General features: G+C 40.2%; 1 protein-coding gene across 1 annotated transcript; it reads left to right on the top strand.

Annotated features, from left to right (window-relative positions):
* Positions 1-2,277: 2,277 nt before the first annotated feature.
* hnf1ba (HNF1 homeobox Ba) lies at positions 2,278-18,530 on the top strand. The gene is made up of 9 exons (XM_079823209.1): positions 2,278-2,878; positions 5,056-5,255; positions 5,931-6,201; positions 6,288-6,523; positions 9,834-9,994; positions 10,701-10,827; positions 10,908-11,087; positions 11,181-11,299; positions 16,822-18,530. The coding sequence occupies exons 1-9, from the start codon at positions 2,514-2,516 to the stop codon at positions 16,840-16,842; spliced, it is 1,680 nt and encodes a 559-aa protein (XP_079679335.1). The 5' UTR covers positions 2,278-2,513; the 3' UTR covers positions 16,843-18,530.
* Positions 18,531-21,879: the final 3,349 nt, after the last annotated feature.

The raw sequence follows: 21,879 nt of genomic DNA, 5'->3' as shown, positions 1-21,879 counted from the left end.
TTTGATTTCTGAAGGATCATGTGACACTGAAGACTGGAGTAACGATGCTGAAAATTCAGCTTTGCATCACAGGGATAAATTACATTTTAAAATATATTAAAACAAGTAATTTATATTGTAATATTTCACAATATTACTGTTTTTTTACTGTATTTTTAATCAAATAAATGCAGCCTTGGTGAGCAGAAGAGACTTATATGAATGAATTAATTTTTTAATATTTTATAATAATATACAATTATTTTTATGGTGTGAGTCAAATAAATAGAAATTTGAAATGAATTAATTCAGGTTAACTGGGTAACTTTGGACAATTAATATTGCTGTCAAAATGGCAAAATTTACCACTATTTAAAATTCTAGCAAGTTGGATGTTTTAACAGAAAAACAAGCTCTTCAGTAGAGTGGAACGGTCGGAGGGTGCACACTGGGGGTAAGGTCCAGGTTACTGTGTGGAACGAGACATGATCAGCGGCTGCTGAATCTCACACACACACACACCATACCGCTGCCCTTTTCGCCCAAAAAGTTTCCAAGCGTTCCGCTCTGTGCCCCAGACTGTGATGGAGGGAGGTTGAGGGCGGAGGAGGGGTCACAGATTCAAATGGCTGCCAAGCACAGTTCGGGTCAACCTGCTATGCTCATAGTTAACTTAAAACCTCTTGCTTCATCCCATTCACACTGAAACCATCATGAACTGACTTAAACCGGACTAAACTTGCTTTTGAAATTGGCCGATTTTTAGAAATCACTTTTTTTTTTTTACCAGACAGATTGCGTCTGAAAGTGACTTAAGATAAAACACACAAATCATGGAAGAACCAGCATGTAGAACTGAGAATACTAAAGAAAATGACTGTTGCTATTCATTTGCCACATAGTTTTCATTTACAAATATAAATCTGTATTCATGTCTCTTCATATGAATTGTTAGGAGTAGAAATCCGTGGAGAAACTTTCAGAAAATACTCAGAAACATTGGATGTCTGTAAAGCCATGTGTTCCATGTGATCCTGAATGTCAGTTATGGAGCTCAGGCATCTGGCAGCAGTCTGGCCGTAAATGATATTTGCATGCGCCGTTACTGCCCTTCCAACTGTTCCACAACCCTTCAAAACCACATATTCAAACTGCCCCTGTTGGTGCACATATGAATAGCAGTTTTGTCCTTTATATCTTTTAAGCTTTTCTGTTATTTAGTACAAATGATGCAAAGTTTAGAGATGCATCATAGATATTTTTCTCTGTTCACTCTATTGAAAAATCAAGACAAAATGTATGACTAGGCTTAGCTGGGTAGTCTCTTTAGTCTAAACTGGTAAAAAAGTGTCCAAAATCATTCTAAAACCAGCTTGACCAGACTGGTTTAAGCTTAAAATGATCTAGCTCTGTCTTCTCTCTATGAGATGTCTCGATATACGCAACAGAGATGAGCTGTTGCTTTCTGGATAAATAGTTTTTGCTGTTTGTTATTATTTGTTATTAAAAAAGACTTTTAAAAATTACTCATCCAAGCCTATCCTCATGTGGCATACAATAATGTTTGGGGAGATTTAAGGAGTAAATAAATGAATGATTATAGTTCTGTCAAATCGATTAATCGCGATTAATTGCATCCAAAATAAAAGTTTGTGTTTATGTGTGTGTACTGTGTAATTATTATCCATATATAAATACACACACATGCATGTATATATTTATATTTATATATATAATATAAATGATATAAATATATAAACATGCAATTTTATTTTAAATATATACATGTGTCTGTGTACTCAAATATACATAATAATTATGTATATTGGTTGTTTTATGTTTTAACTTTTAACTCTTGTTGCTTAATCTATGTTCTATCTTGCAAAAAATACATTTTGATGATATAGTAATTTTGTTTTTATCCCTTGATATGTTAAGAAAACCTTTTTTTATTATTTAATTTTGTAGAAATCTCTATTGAGAACATTTGGTAGTTTAGTAGCTGAGACAAAATCAAATTAATTATGTATTAAAGTTACTATAAAGTTACAATACATAGGCTATTATATTATACTAAAACATCTTTAGTCTATTCCGAAACATCACTTGGTGTTTGTTTTGTCATGTGAGGTCAGTTGTATCCATTTAGCGGCATTTATTATTTTTGTTATTATTAGCCTATTATTGTTGTTATTATTATTACGCGCTTTAACCAAAGTCGCCAAAGTTCTTTAGAGTTGCTGATAACAGGCCAGTCGGTGTGTAAACACGCTGTACCTGCGCGTGAGCCACTATGGCCCAGGACAGCTCATTTGCATAAAGGCCCTCAGCAGCCGCCCTCTCATTACCATATTTGATATCGCCTGCCCTCTGGAAGCATCATGGCAAGTTATATCATTCAGTCCGACAGGGAAGTGGCCTAACTTCTCGGAGCAGGTGTCTTCGGAGGAGCTCATTGGAGGCGTGAGGAGGGAAAATTTCACATTCTGCATTTCCCTCTGTATACCTCCTTGCGTAGGCAACTAAACATTTAGATGTTTGCAAAAATGGTCTCCAAGTTGACGTCTTTGCAACAGGAGCTTTTGAGCGCCTTGCTGGACTCTGGAGTTACCAAAGATGTGCTTCTGCAAGCTTTGGAAGACCTGGACCCAAGCCCGAGCGCTTTTGGAGTTAAACTGGACAGTCTTCAGATGTCGCCCTGCGGTTCCAAACTCAGTGATACGGATTCAAAGCCGGTGTTTCACACGCTGACCAATGGACACAGTAAAGGGAAGTTATCTGGGGATGAGGGCTCGGAGGACGGGGATGATTACGATACACCGCCGATACTCAAAGAGCTGCAGTCTCAAAACACAGAGGAGGCGGCGGAGCAGAGGGCAGAAATCGAGCGAATGTTGGCGTAAGTTTATTCCTCTACTCTAATCATATATTGTTTTATATATAGCTACAAAACAGAGAGATAGGGGACAAGGAGCAGCTGAACTGACATTGTAGGCTACTGCAAGTTTAAGGCCGACTGTTGCTGTCAAAAACTGTCGTTTGACAAGCGTTACACAGTTACAAACATCTTAACGGAAAAAGTCCACATTTAGGCTACTAAAAACGTGCCAATATAAAAAGTAGGTTAGCCTAATTCACCCTATAGCTACTGTAAAAATAATGATACAAATTATTTACTAAAATAGAAGTTTAATTACTGCCTTCTAAAATCACGTGGCAAATCATACACATTTTATACCACTTAATTTAATTTCTGATTGAAGTTCTGAAAACTGATCAAATAGAGTATAAATTATTGCGACAGGTTAAATCAATGGAAAAAATGTGGTTATAATATAGGCTAATGATGAAACTTTTTTTCAACTGCGTAACATTGGCCTGAAATCATGGAAACGAAATTCAGAACAGATAAACTTCTGACTGGTGTTTACAAATTTAAAAGCACGCGCCAGTGTTTCCTCTTTTCACATTCTGGTTACTAATTATCTACGTGAGTTATTTCTTTAGAGATATATCAACTAAAGAAGATCCTATTTATTATTAACCACCTCTGCCCTCTCGAAAGAAAATAAATACACGCGCACTGTTGTCTGATTTCCATCTCTGTGGTCCGTAAATGTAGCTATTTTAGGCCTTGCAAATAAATTATTGATAATAGCCTAATTGCTGTATTATTAGGCTGTTATTATCATTGTTATTATAGCCTACATGTCACTATATAGTTAGGCTATTTTTATAATTAAAAATACAATAGCAACAAACAAAAAAATCACGACGCATAAATGAAAGTTTTTGTAGCCTGGGCTAGCCTATTATTATAATTCAACAAACGATATCAACATCGACGTCACGAAATAAAGCTGAAAATCAAAACTAAAGCACGTGGAGTTGAGTTATTAATTTTATCCTATAAATCATCAACTGAAAGACACACAGTGACGAATGATTAGCGTGAATGGAGATCTAGTTATTCATTGTCGAAAGTTATAAAGCAAGCTCGCGCACGGACATATATGTTGTCAGTCTCCAAACCAAACCGTCTGGAAACCGTACAGATTTCAAGAGCTAAGGTTTAATCCGAAAATACTATGGTAAGACTGAACTTCGCTTTAATGCGTCTAAAAGCATGGACACCGCGTTGCGCTTAATTGCTTTTGCTTTTCTTTTTTTAATTTATTTTATTATTTTAACTTGGTAACATTACACCGTTTTTAAATGTACTTTTTTAAAGAATAGCCTATTTAAATATATATAAATATTTTGTTGCATTAACAGCAAACATACCAACGGACTCGAAATTAGTTTCTTTCTAAATATTTCTCTGATTTTAGTCTATTAGCCTATATAGCCTATCAAAATTCACGTTTACAAGATCTTCAAATTCACCAGATAAATGTAAATGTTTTCTGTTTGTGGATGGCATTTCTTTTTAAGTATAATGAATAAAGTTCTTTGGATGTATTAGCATCCAACATGTTGATGGATAAAAAATATTGTTATTATCTTGAAGCTAATTTCATCATGCGATAGGCCTATTTATTTATTCTATTACATTTAGATAAAAGCATAATGCTTTTTTAAAAATTCGTTTGGTTTATCTAGGCTATTCCTAACCATCTTTCTTTTGTAATTTCCGTCTCTCGCAAAATGTAATCTTAAAATACAGAGCCATTTTAAAACCATGTTTAATTATAGGCCTACTTTAGGGCCTTCTAAGTATTGTCGAAATGGCTTTACAATGTTCTCGGTGAACAATACAGCTGTCGTGAAGTCCTTCAGTTGTCTCTAACTTGTCCTTTTGTAATTAAATCACAGTAGTTGGATTGTGCGCACGCAATGAAGTCTTTAACCTTTGGAATTATTTACAACCTATTGAATACACTGATTAACGATTGTTTATTAGCGCTGGGAACAATTGACCGCGCTTACAAAACATATAACATGTTAAACAGATTATTAAATTCACTACCATAAATGTATAAAAGAAGCGAAACCAACAAATAAAGGGTGACTTAATAATAGCGTCATGTAAAATGAGTTTGTTGTAGTTATGTTTTATGTTTCCGGTGTCTTCAGGGAGGACCCGTGGCGCGCGGCCCGTATGATCAAAGGATACATGCAGCAGCACAATATCCCTCAGCGCGAGGTGGTGGACGTGACAGGCCTCAATCAGTCGCACCTGTCACAGCACCTGAATAAAGGCACGCCTATGAAAACGCAGAAACGCGCGGCGCTCTACACCTGGTATGTCAGGAAACAGCGGGAGATCTTACGACGTAAGTTAATATTTGTATTTCTTGCTGCATGTGGCAGTTTTCAGAGCTACAGTGAGAATATTGTCCTAGCAATATAATACTGTCTTGTTGCACTGCATGAAATTAATTAGTATCAAGCGCCATTTTCCACCTGTTGCATGCATTATGAGGATTTAGCTAAATGTTGTATCTTTACAAAAATCATTTCCATTCTTATTTTTTCAAGCAGTAAGAGATTTTTAGAGAGGCCTATTATTACTAATGTATTATTAAGTCATTGCATCATCATTTTTGTCAGCCATTTTGAATGTATATTGTCATTAAAAGTGCAGTTATATATAAAGAGAACAGTCATGTAGAATTATGCAAAGGTCAAAGGTTATCAACCATGACGATTCGGTGTAATGCTGCCTTTGTGCTATCGGAATTAGCGTAAATACTAGTTTCCTAGTTTAAAAAATAGGACATGAACAAAATTAGATTTCAGAATTGGGAAGTTGTACATTTTCCGATAGCACGTGAAGGCAGTTTATCATCACAATCCGAATGCTTACAAATGACTTTGTATCAAAGGGTTAAATATCCATTTCTTTCAGAAGATGATACTTAATTTAACTAGGATTAAAAAAAACATGTGCTCATTCACACTTGGAAATTCTGAAGGTGACGTTAATGTCCCTCTCTTTTATGTTTCAGAATTCAACCAGGCCTCACAAGGCTGTGGCAGCAACATGTCCGACAAAGGCAATCAGGATCAGGTGCTACTTTTTTTCTCGGACTTTAATCAGTCTGGGCAGAGTATGATGCAGCCAGGGGAGGATGCTACCGTTGAACCTGCTTGCAAGAAGCTCAGACGCAACCGCTTCAAATGGGGGCCTGCATCCCAACAGATCCTTTACCAGGCTTACGAACGGCAGAAGAACCCCAGCAAAGAGGAGAGGGAGGCACTGGTAGAGGAGTGCAACCGGTAAGGAAGAACTTGCTAAGAATGTCAAAACTACTTCCTCACTTTCATCCCGGTTATGCTAATTTGTTTCTCTTGACTACATTCAGGGCTGAGTGCCTCCAGAGAGGAGTATCGCCATCCAAAGCTCATGGGCTTGGCTCCAACCTGGTCACGGAGGTGCGAGTCTACAACTGGTTTGCCAACAGGAGGAAGGAAGAGGCTTTTAGACAAAAATTGGCTATGGATGCCTACAGTGGGCCAACGCACAGTCTGAACTCCCTCCTCACGCACAGTTCCCCACATCACCCACAAGCCAGCAGCTCCCCACCCAGCAAGATGCAAGGTACTGGCAGATTCATTGTAATCTCATGTCTATTATTTGATATTACAATTAGACTGGGAATGTGGTTTAGAGTCGGAAAATACATTCACTGACCATTGGATCCTCTGCTGTATGGTGTGGCAACGAAGTTGAAGATGAGGTAGTTGATGAGATCAGGGGGAGAGAAAGAGAGCCGGGCAGTGATCAATGAGAGTGACAGAGTGAGCTGAGCAAATGGCATTGTTATTCCCAGCTTTGAAACACACACCAAGAACAATCTGCATTGTACCTGCAATCTCAGCTCCACTGAAGTCAGCAGGCAAGAGTGAGGCACAAAGAGCAGCCACCCTTGGACAGGACACAGGGTCAACCCTGGGTCATGCGGCTCAACTCACTCTCGACTCCTAGTTATACCTGTAGGGTCACTGCGGTTTACTGCAGGCCCACTCCTCTGTTATCTAATGAATTGTATTCCCAGAAGGATTTATTGACTTAGTTTGATATGGCAAGACTTCGCCAGTAAAAGCAATACACTCTTTGACTCAACCAGCACATTACCTATTGCTGCGCTTTCATGTTTGAGCGCCAACGAGCCAGAGTGCTTTCGCCGTGGCAACGAGCCAGAGTGCTTTCGCCGTGGGTGTGTTGCTTGTTTCTGTGCATATGCACAGCAATGAGTGGCTTGTCTGTTTGCGTGTGGTGTTTCCCTCTACACACCTGACCAGTCAGTGACCTCAGGTTGTGTGTTAATTTGGATGAGAAGGGGGAGGAACGGGATGGAGTCAGTCTTCTCTTCCGTGCTTTTAGTCGAGGGTCTTACAAGGTGTCCCGCCAGTGCCCTGCCAGCAGAATCAGCTGTTTTTTGGTGTCAGAAGCAGGCCTGACAAGAATGGCACAGCAGGACCCCTCATCACGTTGCCAGGGCACAGCCTGTATTATGCATGCTTAATTGACAATTAAAATCCTCAGCTACTACATCTCCCAGGCCTTTGATAAGGGACTCCCTTTTTCCCTGCTCTCTTTACCCTCTCTCAGCAGGGAACCCTTTTGTTTATGGCATATTAGAAGACTGTAGTGACTGTAACCGAGGTTCATTTATCTCTGCTGGGCCAGGGGGAGGGACACCTCAGATCCCCTCTCACCTTTATGGGCTGGGGTATAGAAGCAGTAGCTGGGCTCTGAGCAGAACAGCAGGAGCTGTCCGCTGGGCTATTGGCTCTTTTCGGGCCAGACAGGACTGATGAGCCCCTTCTGCTCGAGGTATGGAGGGTACTGGGTGATTCCCGGTCTCAGCCCCCCTCTCGGAAACCACGCAAACCCAGGTTTTGTTAAGAGGTCGTTACCAGGTCAGATCGGAGAGAGGCTCCACTTTTTTTTATTGATTCAGGTTTGGCCTGTTGATAACAGACAGGCCATTTTGCCGCTGCTGGAAGGTCAACCGATATGTGTTTTGGGGGCTGATGTGATCTTCCCTATATTTGTGTTGTGGTGCCGTTGGGAAAGGAACCCGCTTCCAGAATGCTCTTTGATCCTATTTAGGTAGAATATGTTGGAGTGGTTGCCTAAAGCACTAAAACAATACCTATTCATCTATAAATATATTAGTTACAAAACTTGCATTTGAGACAGTCACCTCATGACCTAGAAAACCAGAAAATATACCCTTTAGTAATATTTTTTTTTATTTACCCCCGATATGTATAATAGCAAAGGAGAAGCAGAGGACAGGAGAGTTCAACTGTCCTTGGTCAGTCTATTGGGGGCCACTGAAAGGCTGAAAGGCCGTGTACGTCCTGCTAAGACCCAGGAGGCCTCTCATATGCGGCAATGCTATAAAGAGCACTGCCTGGGGATGAAGAGCAAGGCTTTGATATTACATGCGTCCCAGGGAGAGCTGAACCCTTTAAAATCTGCTGAAGTCCACTCCCCTTTAGGATTTCCCAACACCCTCTGCCTTTTTAACCAAATTTTGCGGTAGCAGTTTTTGTATTGGTCAAGCGATACTAAAAGGCGTCTACAAAGTGAATTGAAAACAGAAGGAGTGACCGAACAAAATGTTTTCCAGGGAGATCGATAAGCCAACATTTAGCTGTTTTGAGAATATTGTACCAGCCAATAACCTTATACACTGTCTAGATATAGCTAACAATGGTTGCTGAAAGTGTTCGTTGCTTTTCTGAATAGCGTAATTAAGACTTGGTTTATGATACCATTCCATGTAACTTTTATGTTGTGGTCTCAGAGGTTGTATTTCGGTTCCTGGTTCCCTCAGAAACCGAGCCCTCCTGCTGGTCAGCATGGCCCAGACAGCGCAGACCTGAATGATTGAGCGTGAGAGGAGATCCCTGCAGTCCGAGTGAATGCCTGACGGAGTCAGACAATAGCCTGTTCTCTCTCTGACACTTTTAGTGGGTGCGCGGTAGTAAAGTAAAGACTGTTTATGGTTGCTTGCCCATTGTGTGCTGAGCAGGTTGTAGGCCCAATGGAGTGCTTTATTGTCCTGCGCTGGTGTTTACAAGACACTGCAGAGAGCTGGCAATGCTGTAAGTGTGCAGAGGGGGGCAAAGTTGTGTCTGCAGAGTTCCCCTGCACAATGAAACACAAAAAAGGGATCTTTCTGTCATATTTTTGCTGTTCTGCTAGTTAGCTCTGGGAGCACTCAGGGAAGAGGCCATCACAAATAAGGCGCATTTCGTTCGGCTGTGTCGTCATCTTGCTTGGCTGGCCAAACCTGGTATTTCAATGTAGGAGTGAAGACTTTTGGACTGAAAAATGCGTATGACATTAGCATTAATTGAGTAATGTTTACCGGGTTCATATCTGTGGAGGTTGGCAAACATCCATTCGATAGGAGACAGGCTGGATTCCTGTTGTCCTGAATGTTCAAGAGTAGCCACAAAAGATAAACAGAGCATTATTATCTCATAAAGCTTTATTTCACGTAGATCAGGGGTGTCCAACAGAGTTTAGCTCCCAACACACCTGCCTGGATGTATCTAGCAATCCTAAAGACCTTGAATAGCTGGTTTCGGGTGTTTAATTCGAGCCAAACTCTGCTAGAAGGTGACCCTCCGGGAGACAGATTGAACACTCCTGACGTAGGTTATTCAAACAAAGTTCTGAAGGTCAGCGGAGCATAGTTTTTAGAGTTGCAGACAACCCACATGTACACATTCAGATGACCTTGACTGTTCAGGGACCAGGTGCAGAGGGCCCTGTTTGTTTGCTCTCCCTAACTTGTCAGCGACCAATAGATACAGACTTTACAAAATTGTAAAGCAGTTAGGAGACTAAATCTGATTATTTTCTCTCTTGCGTTCTTCCCCAATAGGTGTCCGGTACAGCCAACAAGGTCCTGGTGAAGTCAGTTCCTCCTCGACGATCAATCACCATAGCAGTAATGCCATGGTAACCAGCCAGTCAGTATTACAGCAGGTCTCTCCGGGGGCACTGGACCCCAGCCACAGTCTCCTGTCACCTGACGTCAAAATGGTGAGTGCTTCTAGATAAGATAACGCCATGTCTGCTCTTGACACAGAAACACAAAGTAGGGGCTGATAGATACTACCTTCACCCAGTAAGTTGGATTACAAGTGCTGCATTGTACTAAACCTAGAGACAGACGGCAGGCCTTGGCTTATAGTGCACTGCTGGGCCGATCTTAGCAAATGTTAGCCAGTGGTAGTGAGAAAGGGGCACGGCCGTGGCTGTGCCAACAAACCTGACAAAGAAACATTCTGTTTGTATTGATTAAATGCCCTGCAGAGGAGGAGAAGGGTGGAGGTGTGCTTGTTCTCTGTCAGTTGAGTGACCACCGGCGCTCAATGGAGTTGCTTATCTGAATACTAATGTTTGAGTTGGGCGAGATGTTCATGTAGCTTTTTGTTTCAGGACGATTTTCCATGCATTAATTTTTCCAGCAAGGCTACAGTGTTACGTTATAGGTCAAATTCATCATGGTTTAGGGTGGGTTTCTGTCAACGGCAGAGTAGGAGGAAGGGAGTATGACAGCAGCTTATCTGAACAGTCAGACGGTTGTCTGAGCATGGCCACCTCTCAGCTCGGCTTATTCAAATATACCTCTGTGTGTCTGTCAGGGATCCGACACCTTCTTAAGATAAGAGTACAGTTGAAACCGTTCTGGCGGAAGCATTCATTCTAGTCGTTCTGTTAAACTATTGGTGCAATTTCTTCACAGATCTCTGTATCAGGCGGAGGTCTTCCTCCAGTCAGCACCCTGACCAACATCCATGCATCTCACCATGTGCACCAACAGACCCCCAACCTCATAATGCCCCTCTCTGGAGTCATGGCCATCGCACAAAGTGAGTGTCCAACCACCTTGCTTTCCTTTTCAGATACTTCATACGTTCTCCACTTGACGCCCCATTGTTCTCGCATCCAGGTTTGAATACATCGCAGGCACAGACGGTACCCGTCATCAATAGCGTCGCAGGCAGTCTGGCAGCGCTGCAGCCGGTGCAGTTCTCGCAGCAGCTAAACAGCCAACACCACCAGCTCATGCAACACTCGTCTGGCCACATGAGCCAACAGCCCTTCATGGCATCCGTCTCACACTCACACAGTGAGTCCACATCCACTGTCCAGTATCTGCTGATCTAGTCAAGTTCTTTTAAATACCTGTTGATGTGACATTCTGTGTGTGTTATCTTTACAGTGTACTCACACAAGCAGGAGCCACCCCAGTATTCTCACTCGTCTCGGTTTCCCCCCACCATGCTGGTGACAGACGCCAACAGCCTCAGTACACTGAGTTCAATGTCCTCCAGCAAACAGGTCAGTCATCCACAACATTTACCAACACAGTTTTAAGTCTTTTAGAACTGATCTAACAGAGCTGATTGGTTTCTTTAATGGGTGCCTAAGTCTATCAGCATGTCCTACATACTTCTGCTAGCTTCTTATGGGTAAAGCCATGTGGGATGGAATTGTTACTTGTAAACGCTTTAGCTTCATAAAAACTGCAAAGATGCTTATGACATTATCCACAAACTCATGAACACTCGGCAAGCAATACCTGTCAATTCACCGTCTAGACCCGATATAGTCCGGCTATGAGTAACATGCAAAATAACCTTGAATTTGGTTACATGTCGTTTTTGCCAAAATAACTTGTAATATAATAACTAATATAAATAATATTCCATCATGTAAGCAAAGTCAACAGTGATTACAAGGGGTTTGGTTTCATTTCTATTCTTGGCCTGTGGTTAGATATCTATTACATTTTCACTATTACATTTTGCCTTGTTTTAGCCTAGATGTCAGGGCTGTGTTTGGATGGTTATTATACGTTTTTTTTAAACTCAAAATTGCTTGCTGGGCAGAGACACAAAAAAAAAAGTTATCATTGGATTTGTTTCATACCAAACATTTTTACATATCTCAAATTAGCACAGACCCTACCAACATTCACAGACATTTTTTATATATTTAATCCACAATTCGTCTCAATGTACTGGCAAGAGTATATTGATTGTACAGTAAAGTTTCATGCATGTTCGATGCAACTCAGGATATTGCTTTTAAGCAAAGGACACCGGACTAAAAAACAACATTTAATCACTAACATTTCTCAAAGGGATCAGCATAAGATTTCTGGATAGGACTGATGTTGAGTTTTTTTAGTTAGATAAAGGCCAACAGGGTAGCAATCAGGTAGAGAATCTGCGCACAAACCCAACCTCCTTCAGTGTCTTTGTTTAGCTGGGTTTGTTGCACATCTCAATCAGTGAAGCGAGCCAACGTGGATACTCCTCAGAATTCCTATTTCCTTTTGAACAGCTTGACCAATCAGTCACCCGTGATCCCAGCCTGAGCACGACTTGATTGATGAAACCGCCTTTCGCTTTTCTTTCTTTCTTTCTTTCTTTCTTTCTTTCTTTCTTTCTTTCTTTCTTTCTTTCTTTCTTTCTTTCTTTCTTTCTTTCTTTCTTTCTTTCTTTCTTTCTTTCTTTCTTTCTTTCTTTCTTTCTTTCTTTCTTTCTTTCTTTCTTTCTTTCTTTCTTTCTTTCTTTCTTTCTTTCTTTCTTTCTTTCTTTCTTTCTTTCTTTCTTTCTTTCTTTCTTTCTTTCTTTCTTTCTTTCTTTCTTTCTTTCTTTCTTTCTTTCTTTCTTTCTGTGAAGTTAGTTGAATTAGTATTTTTAATATATATATATATATATATATATATATATATATATATATATATATATATATATATATATATATATATATATATATATATATATATATATATATATATATATATATATTAAAAATACTATATAAAAAAATACTATATATATATATATATATATATATATATATATATATAATATTATACAGTATATGTTTACATATAGTCCACAAGACAAAAAAAAAGCTGATTTATAGGAATGATGGTGTTTAAAAGTGTATATACCCTTGATTCTTAATACTGTGTGTCGTTCCCTGGATGATCCACAACTGTTTTGTTTTGTTTTGTGATGGTTGTTCTTGAGTCCCTTGTTTGTCCTGCCCAATGTTCTTCAGAAAAATCCATCAGGTCCTGCAAATTCTTTAGTTTCCAGCATCTTTTGCATATTTTAACCCTTTCCAGCAGTGACTGTATGATTTCAAGCCCAACTCCTGAAAAAAAACAACCCACACCATAATCCCCCCTCCACCAAACTTTACACTTGTTACATTGCAGTCAGGCAAGTACCATTCTCCTGGCAACCGCCAAAACCCAGACTCGTCCATCGGATTGCCAGACAGAGAAGCATGATTCGTTACTCCACAGAATGCGTCTCCGTTGCTCTAGAGTCCAGTGGCGGCGTGCTTTACACCACTGCATCTGACGCTTTGCATTGCACTTGGTGATGTAAGGCTTGGATGCAGCTGCTAGGCCATAGAAACCCATTCCATGAAGCTCTCTACACACTGTTCTTGAGCTAATCTGAAGGCCACACGAAGTTTGGAGGTCTGTAGCCAGTCCTTCCAGAAAAATGCGGCTTTTTTTTGTGATTGTTGCGGGCAAAAATCCTTGATTATGCGGCACGTTTTCTTAAAAAATGCGATGAAAAATGCGGGATATTTATGCAATTTTATGCGATAAAATTGCGGGAACTTGCAAAAACTGCGGTTTGATGAGAAAGAGAAAAAAAGCACTACATCACAGAAAGTGCTGGAATATTTAAGTTCTCATCTTGTTTTATTGAAGACCTTAATAATGGCTCAAATTTACAAAACATTTAGTCAATCAAGTTCTGTAGCTTTACAAAAGGAATATGCTACAACTTCTGAAAAAATTAATAAATAACTTCCTGTTTTACAGATGTCGCTATACAAAACAGACATTTGAGTGCTTCCAATGCACAAAGTGCAATCTCTTAAAGGTCCCGTTCTTCGTGTTTTTTTGAAGCTTTGATTGTGTTTACAGTGTGCAATATAACATGTGTTCATGTTTCGCGTGTAAAAAAACACAGTATTTTTCACACAATGTACTTATCTGTGTACCGCTGTTTTCACTGTCCTAAAAACGGCTGGTGATTTCCTCTTTCTATGAAGTCCCTCCTTCAGAAATACGTAACGAGTTCTGATTGTGCAAGCGCTTACCGTGTTGTAATTCGACCGCAGCTTAGCGCACGTGCCAGCAGTTCCTGTGTTGTGATTCGACAGCAGCTTAGCGCATGTTGGAAAGGTCACGCCTCTTAACGGAGAGATGTATGCGTTCAATAATCTCTACAGCGTCCCTGGGAAAGCCAAACAAAGGTGATTTGACTCCTGGATGAAAATAACAGCGTCTCGACGACATGGCGATAAACACACTCAACGCAACAGTTCCTTTTCTCCACGCGACACGTCCGCTTCTCCACGTGGGACAGCAACAAGACCGCGCCCCCTTTTTCGCGTTTCTTTGTGGGCGGAGGTTAGTCTGTTCTACTGCTCTACTGACGTAATTAAAGAAGGAAGTACCAGGATGTAGTCCAAGCCAGCCGTTCACTGTAGGCTTTGAAAGGGAACTTCTGTTAAATAAAATATCTCGCTTGGCATTGAACTTTGAGCTTTATAATTTTACAGGTATTATTTATGCTCTAACAGCAACATTACACACTAACTAAAGTTTGAACAATGGGATCATGCGGAATGGGACCTTTAAAGGGTTAGTTCACCTAAAAATGAAAATTCTGTCATTAATGACTTCCCTTTATGTTGTTGGACACAAATTAAGATATTTTAGTTGAATTCCGATGGCTCAGAAAGGCCTCCATTGGCACAATGTACACTCTCAAGACCCATAAAAGGTAGCCTACTAAAGACGTCGTTACAAAGTCCATCTCACTACAGTGGTTCTACAATAACTTTATGAAGCGACGATAATAGTTATTGTGTGCAAAAAAAACTAAATAACGACTTATATAGTGATGACTTATTTCAAAACACAGCATCATGATGCTATGAATCATCGAGTCGATTCATGATTCGGATCGCGTGTCAAACTGCTGAAATACGTGACTTTGGCGATCCAACCCGCTGAATCGACTCATTGATTCATAACGCTTCAAACCGCTGAATCAACTCATTGATTCATAACGCTTCAAACCGCTGAATCGACTCATTGATTCATAACGCTTCAAAGCTGTGTTTTGAAATCAGTCAGCACACAGGGAAACTGCTTTGCTCTTTTGCTGTTATTTTTGTTGGCCAATGGGAGTTTGCGCTTCATCATGGTTTCACCAGTATCTATGGTTTCTCCACGGGGTTTGAAGCTTTTCGATGACGTTCGTGTCGGGTAATCACGTCACTTCAAAACGTTCCCATGGCAATAGGCGGAAATGGCGGCTCTTGTGTGAAGTAAACGAAAATTTTTCAACTTTCTGCTAATATATATGACTTTTTTTGCAACGAAAATGCGGGGATTATGAAATCATGATAGCCCCGCATATTTTGCACGCGGAAATAGGCAATTTATGCGGCGAAAGTGCGGCGTATTTGAAAAAATGCGGCCCCCGCATGAATATGCGGACTTTGGCTGATTATGCGTTAAATCACGCGATCGCATAATCGCGTTTTTCTGGAGGGACTGTGTAGCTATTGACTCTGCAGAAAGTTGCCGACTTTTGTTCACTGTGCCCCTCAGCATGCGCTGACCCCGCTCTGTGATTTTACGTGGCCTACCACTTCGTGGCTGAGATTTTGAGATCCATCTTTTCACACTGAGGACAATTAAGGGACTCAAACACAACTATAAAAAAAAAAAAAAAAAAAAAGGTTTAAACGGATGCGATGCATTAAGACACCGGGGGTGAAAACTTTTGAACAGGATGAAGATATCCGTTTAAATATCAATTTTTTTCATTCAGTTCCGCCCTTCGGAAGCAACAGAAGATACTTAAATGTTTCTCGGAAGACAAATTAGGTAAATTTACCTCGATCTTCAAAGTTTTCACCCCCCAGGTGATTCAAAAAACAACATGCATTTTTTTTTCTACCTTTCTTTTCTCACTCTCAATGCAGTCATTCCTGAGGAAATGATCCTCAGTGCTAATCAAAGCCCTCGTGCTCCTTCGGCTCCCCTGCCGTGAATGGGAGTGTATGCAGTAATTACGGCTTTTCCCCTGCGCTCTGTGACCGCTCTAGCCTGAAATGCGGTCTGCAGTCTCCGCTCTTACATGCCTAATTTCCCACGCTGCCACATCACTGGCAACACAGACCCTGATGGCTTGCACTTCCTACCAGCATGTGCTACTCTGATAAGAGTGTGCATGTGCTACTCTGCATAATTTGCAAATATCCTCAATATTTCTCTTGTGTGAGATTACTGCAAACTTCGGTTGAAAGCATTTAGATATCCCAGGTATGTGGTTCCTCAACCCCCCAGTACTGAGAGAGCAATTTCAAGCTCTTATCAGCCTGCTGTATTTGGACTGGGCGGTGCAGTGGGCACTCTGGGGGACATTACAAACCACGCTCGGTCTTTATAACCCTCCTGTTTGCCGAGTTATCCCACTCAGCCCGACAACAAAACCTCACCTCCATTTGGAGACCGGCATCTAATGTGTGTAGTCTGAGCAGCTGGCCGGCACCTTTATCAGGTGCGTCTGTTTGTCGGCCAGCGGGTCACGACAGGGTCACCTGCCTCTCCCTCCCCAAAGAAAGAGTAAAAACACCCAAACAATACGAAAATGTCAGTTACAATGGGAAAGAGCGCACAGGGATGAGGTATATATTTGGTCAGGTGTGGCTGATAAGGAAATTCCACTCTCGCAGGATTTGTTCCCATTTCATACAGAATGCTTATGTGACCATTTCCTCTTTCTCTCTTTATTTTGCAGTGTCCGCTGCAGGCCTGGTGAGCATGCACGATCCTCGATGCCTAGCAACAGGAGCACATCGTCCTTGCCTCCATTCCCTCTCATCGTGCCCGTATCTGTGGCAACCCATAATAAGTGCTCGTGGCACATTGGATGATGAGTTTGTCGATAAACCAGGGGCTGGAGTGGAGGGCGAGACCCACAAGAACGAACACTGTCGGGTTGTTTTGCTTCATCTTAGGGAGACAAGAAGTCTGGCTTGGACGATCAACAAGGGTACACACTTTAGACAGTATTTTCCTTCTCAGTGATGAACATGGGTGATCCTGAAGAACAAACAAATAGGAAAAACATGGTCTACAGATACAAAGATGCACCAGAAAGGAAAGAGACACCAGCCATTTTCTGGAATAAGAGCACAAAATGTTTCTAGATGTGCTCCGTGAAGACATTATAATTGAACTGTGTGGATACAATGACAATCAGCCAATGTTAGAAGCATCTGTTAGGGTTTATGCAACGTATAACTGTGATGCAAAGACGTCTTCCATGAGATCTGAATGCTTAGACAATGTTCTGTACAGTTGGATGTAAATACAAGCAATTATTATATCACTATTATTTCATAATTATGAAGGATGTAAATATGTGATAGTCCATGTGGTGTGCTGTTTTATCTGTCTAAACGTGTAAACTGTGATTCAGGATGTGACAATCTAAGGAACAGGTATGACGTATTGGAATATGCAATGCGACGGAGTGCGCAGTCTTTTTTGAGATAAATGTTTAAACACATCCAACAAAACCTGAACCTATCGATCTACCTGTAAGCCTGGTTTTAAAATAGACACAACTGTCAATGTTGACTATTTGCATTAGTGTCGTCAGATAGATAAGACCCGTCTTTCTGTGCCAGCGTTCAGATGGTGGAACTCGGTATAACAGACTACCATCCAAGGAATACTGGATTAATTTTACGGTCGATCAGAGAGACCGATAACTCTATCCGCATAGCCGTTCACCATCTTTGTGATACCGAAGGGAGCGGCCATGAATCATGACATGCCTTTCTAATCTCAATATTGACCTACAATCAAACTGTCATTGTCATGGTGGAGAGATATGTGAAAAAGAGCGTCCTGTTGAATTGGTCTCAGTAATTGTTATCAGTAGGAATTTCATAAAAGTTGGGAAATTGAGCCCGCTCGCCATTTCAAACAGTATTATTTGCTCACACACAACTCTGAAGTACCAGGAAGCATTGTGAAATAGTTTTTATTGTGGCTCTTTACCTTGTTTTTTTACTGGCAAATACGTCCATGAATTGAAAACTGACTTCGTCATTGTGGTATACCGAAGAAATTAGTACACATGTCCCTTTTTAGTCCAATCTGAGAGTTGAAATACTTGTCAAAAGGTCACTTCAATGCTTTTTTTAAAATGTTGTTGACTATGTTCCCACTGCCAGTTGACCTGAGGTTACAGTGCTGGTTTATTCTCCTGTTTTATGCTGGATTTATACAAAATGTGATTCTTTCCACATTGTATTATTTTTGTATAAAATGAAATCAATCTTTTAAAATCACTATTTATGCTTTACAAAAAAAGTTTCAAGTAAAGTTTTTTTGCTCAAGATTGATAACAGTGGTCTGTCTCTGATTTGAAATGTGAAATTAGATCATATTCTGTATTTCCTATACATTTCCTCATATTAAATACACTCAATTGACAAAAGTTTTGGGACGCCTGCCTTTACATGCACATGAACTTTAATGACGTCCCATTCTTAATCCGTAGGGTTTAATATGGAGTTGGCCCAGCCTTTGCTGCTATAACAGCTTCAACTCTTCTGGGAAGGCTTTCCACAAGGTTTAGGAGTGTGTTTATGGGAATGTTTGACCATTCTTCTAGAAGCGCATTTGTGAGGTCAGGCACTGATGTTGGACGAGAAGGCCTGGCTCGCAGTCTCCGCTCTGATTCATCCCGAAGGTGTTCTATCAGGTTGAGGTCAGGACTCTGTGCAGTCCAGTCAAGTTCCTCCACACCAAACTCGCTCATCCATGTCTTTATGGACCTTGCTTTGTGCACTGGTGTGCAGTCATGTTGGAACAGGAAGGGGCCATGGCTAAACTGTTCCCACAAAGTTGGGAGCATGAAAATGTCCAAAATGTCTTGGTATGCTGAAGCATTAAGAGTTACTTTCATTGGAACTAAGGGGCTAAGCCCAACCCCTGAAAAACAACCCCACACCATAACCCCCCCTCCACCAAACTTTACACTTGGCACATTGCAGTCAGGCAAGTACCGTTCTCCTGGCAACTGCCAAACCCAGACTCGTCCATCGGATTGCCAGACAGAGAAGCGTGATTCGTTACTCCACAGAATGCGTCTCCGTTGCTCTAGAGTCCAGTGGCGGCGTGCTTTACACCACTGCATCTGACACTTTGCATTGCACTTGGTGATGTAAGGCTTGGATGCAGCTGCTCGGCCATAGAAACCCATTCCATGAAGCTATCTACGCACTGCTCTTGAGCTAATCTGAAGGCCACACGAAGTTTGGAGGTCTGTAGCTATTGACTCTGCAGAAAGTTGGCGACTTTTGTGCACTGTGCCCCTCAGCATGCGCTGACCCCGCTCTGTGATTTTACGTGGCCTACCACTTCGTGGCTGAGTTGCTGTGGTTCTCAATTGCTTTCACTTTTTTATAATACCACTAACCGTTGCCTGTGGAATATTTAGTAGTGAGGAAATTTCAGAACTTATTGCACAGGTGGCAACCTATCACGGTACCACGCTTGAATTCACTGAGCTCCTGAGAGCGACCCATTCTTTCACAAATGTTTGTAGAAGCGTCTGCATGCCTAGGTGCTTGATTTTAGACACCTGTGGCCATGGATGTGATTGGAACATCTGAATTCAATGATTTGAAGGGGTGTCCCAATACTTTTGGCAACATAGTGTATTATAGTGTAGTATTTGCCAATCTACAGTATTTTGAATTTTACTGTTCCTTGCATAGTTTTTCTTTTCAACACAATCGTTTTTATGACATGGGTGTTAGGAATGTGTTTCCGTTCAGCAAGGGCCCATTACCAACCAACCCCTCCTTCCTGCGACAAGCACTATCTGTTTTGTTAAATCCTGTAAACCTTACCCCCGGTTTTAAACAATCCTTAAGTCTAATTCAGACTAAAATGCATGTTTGAGCTGTTTTCACTGAACTTGCATATCTTAAATTAAGTCAGTACCATTGTTTTGTCTCAAGATGCACACCAGTATTTTTTTTTTTTTCAAAGGCATGTTTTTAAATGTTATTTAGATGTCCTAATTGAACTAAGGCCTAATCCTGGCTTAATCTAAGCCCGGTCTGTGAAACTATGCCTATAGGACACATGATTTCCTATAGCTCAAACAGTAGAGCGTGGCGCTAGCAACGCCAAGATCATGGGTTCGATTCCCAGGGAAAGCAAGAATTGACAAAATGTAAAATGTGTACCTTGAATGCAATGTAAGTCGCTTTGGATAAAAGCGTCTGCCAAATGCATAAAAAAAAATAAAAAATGATTTCTGTGGTGATTTTACGTAAATCTTTATAGTTTGCACAATATTTTGACGATTGAAGTCCAGGCCAGCTTTTCATTAATGTCAAATATTTTGTGTTGTATGTTTTTCAGCAGCGTCCGAGAGGATGGGGTGCGTGTTTGGAAGAAAACCTCCCTGTTATATTTTGTTTTCCTCCTACAGGTCTGAAACAACATTTTTAAAAATTCCCCACATGGCTATTACTGAACTTGGAGGATGAGCCACACATTGTTGATGGGAATGAAACTTCCACAATGCCACACAGTGAGAGTGACCATGTTGTTGCTGTAGGGAGGAAGATTATGCTGGGAAAACATGGCCCTTTGAAGACAACATATGCTGGGCTGCTGTAATTAGGTGGACTTTAGATAGGCCTACTTCATCCTGTTCAAAATCACACAACATTTTTTATTTTATTTAATGAATTAACTTGTTCACAATCTCAGATACATTTTGTCTGTGTAAGTAGATTTATTTACTGTTGTGACACAATTCCAGAATAGAGTTTGGCTGCAAATGTATGACAAATGTATGGTGTTTATGGGAATATTATTTACATTTCAGGCAGGTCTTCTTTGTGACCTCTGACCATATAGTTTGTTCTAAACCATGTTTTTTGTTAACTTACAAACTACATTTGTTTTAACCTTTGGTGTAAAAAATGTGATGTTTCAAACATTTTTGGAATATGACCAATAATTTGAAAATGCCCAATTCTTTTGTCCTGTTAAACCTAATTTCATAGTCAGCATTTTATGTTTCCTAAATACATAGAATTACATTTTCACACTTTTGAATGACTATAGTTTGATTGGAAATGATGACCAATAAAAATATTCTGTACATAAGTGATATTTATAGTTATAGTATTATAGTATTTATAGTTATCTCCTTGGTAACAAAGTATACTAACTTTTGAAAAAACTTTATTTGGGGCAAAATGTTTTGAAATTAATACAATACATATTAAAATGGTTTCTGTTTAATTCACTCTTGTTTTCATAATCAGAGGTTTAAAAATGGTCACTTTTTGATACATTTTTGATTAAATCTATGCATATACACTTCCTCAAAAATGTGTTATTGTCTTTGAAAGAAGTCATTCTAAGACTGCATTTTTGTGATCAAAAATACAGTAAAATCAGTAATATTTTGAAATTTTATTAAAATTGAATATAACTGATTTTTATAGTAATATATTTTAAAATACAAATTATTCCTGTGATGAAAAGCTGAATTTTCTGAATTACACCAGTCTTTAGTGTCACATGATCCTTCAGAAATCACTTTACAGGTTTTTCTCAGTCGCTTTGGTACATTTCTCAAATCATCCTCGACATTTGCAAAACTATAAGCGCATTTCTCAAAACAATTCGTACAAATAGCAAAACACTATGGATTACCGGCAAAAGCCAGTCTCTTGCTCAAAATCCTTAGTTCATCTCTCAAAAGTAAATATCTGTGTCAATGAACATGTCAGTGCCATCAGAATGACAA

Source organism: Gobio gobio (assembly GCF_949357685.1).
Source record: "Gobio gobio genome assembly, chromosome: 8".
NCBI classification, from domain to species: domain Eukaryota; kingdom Metazoa; phylum Chordata; class Actinopteri; order Cypriniformes; family Gobionidae; genus Gobio; species Gobio gobio.
Note: the sequence above shows the minus strand (reverse complement) of the source record. Positions and strands in the feature narration are given on the sequence as shown.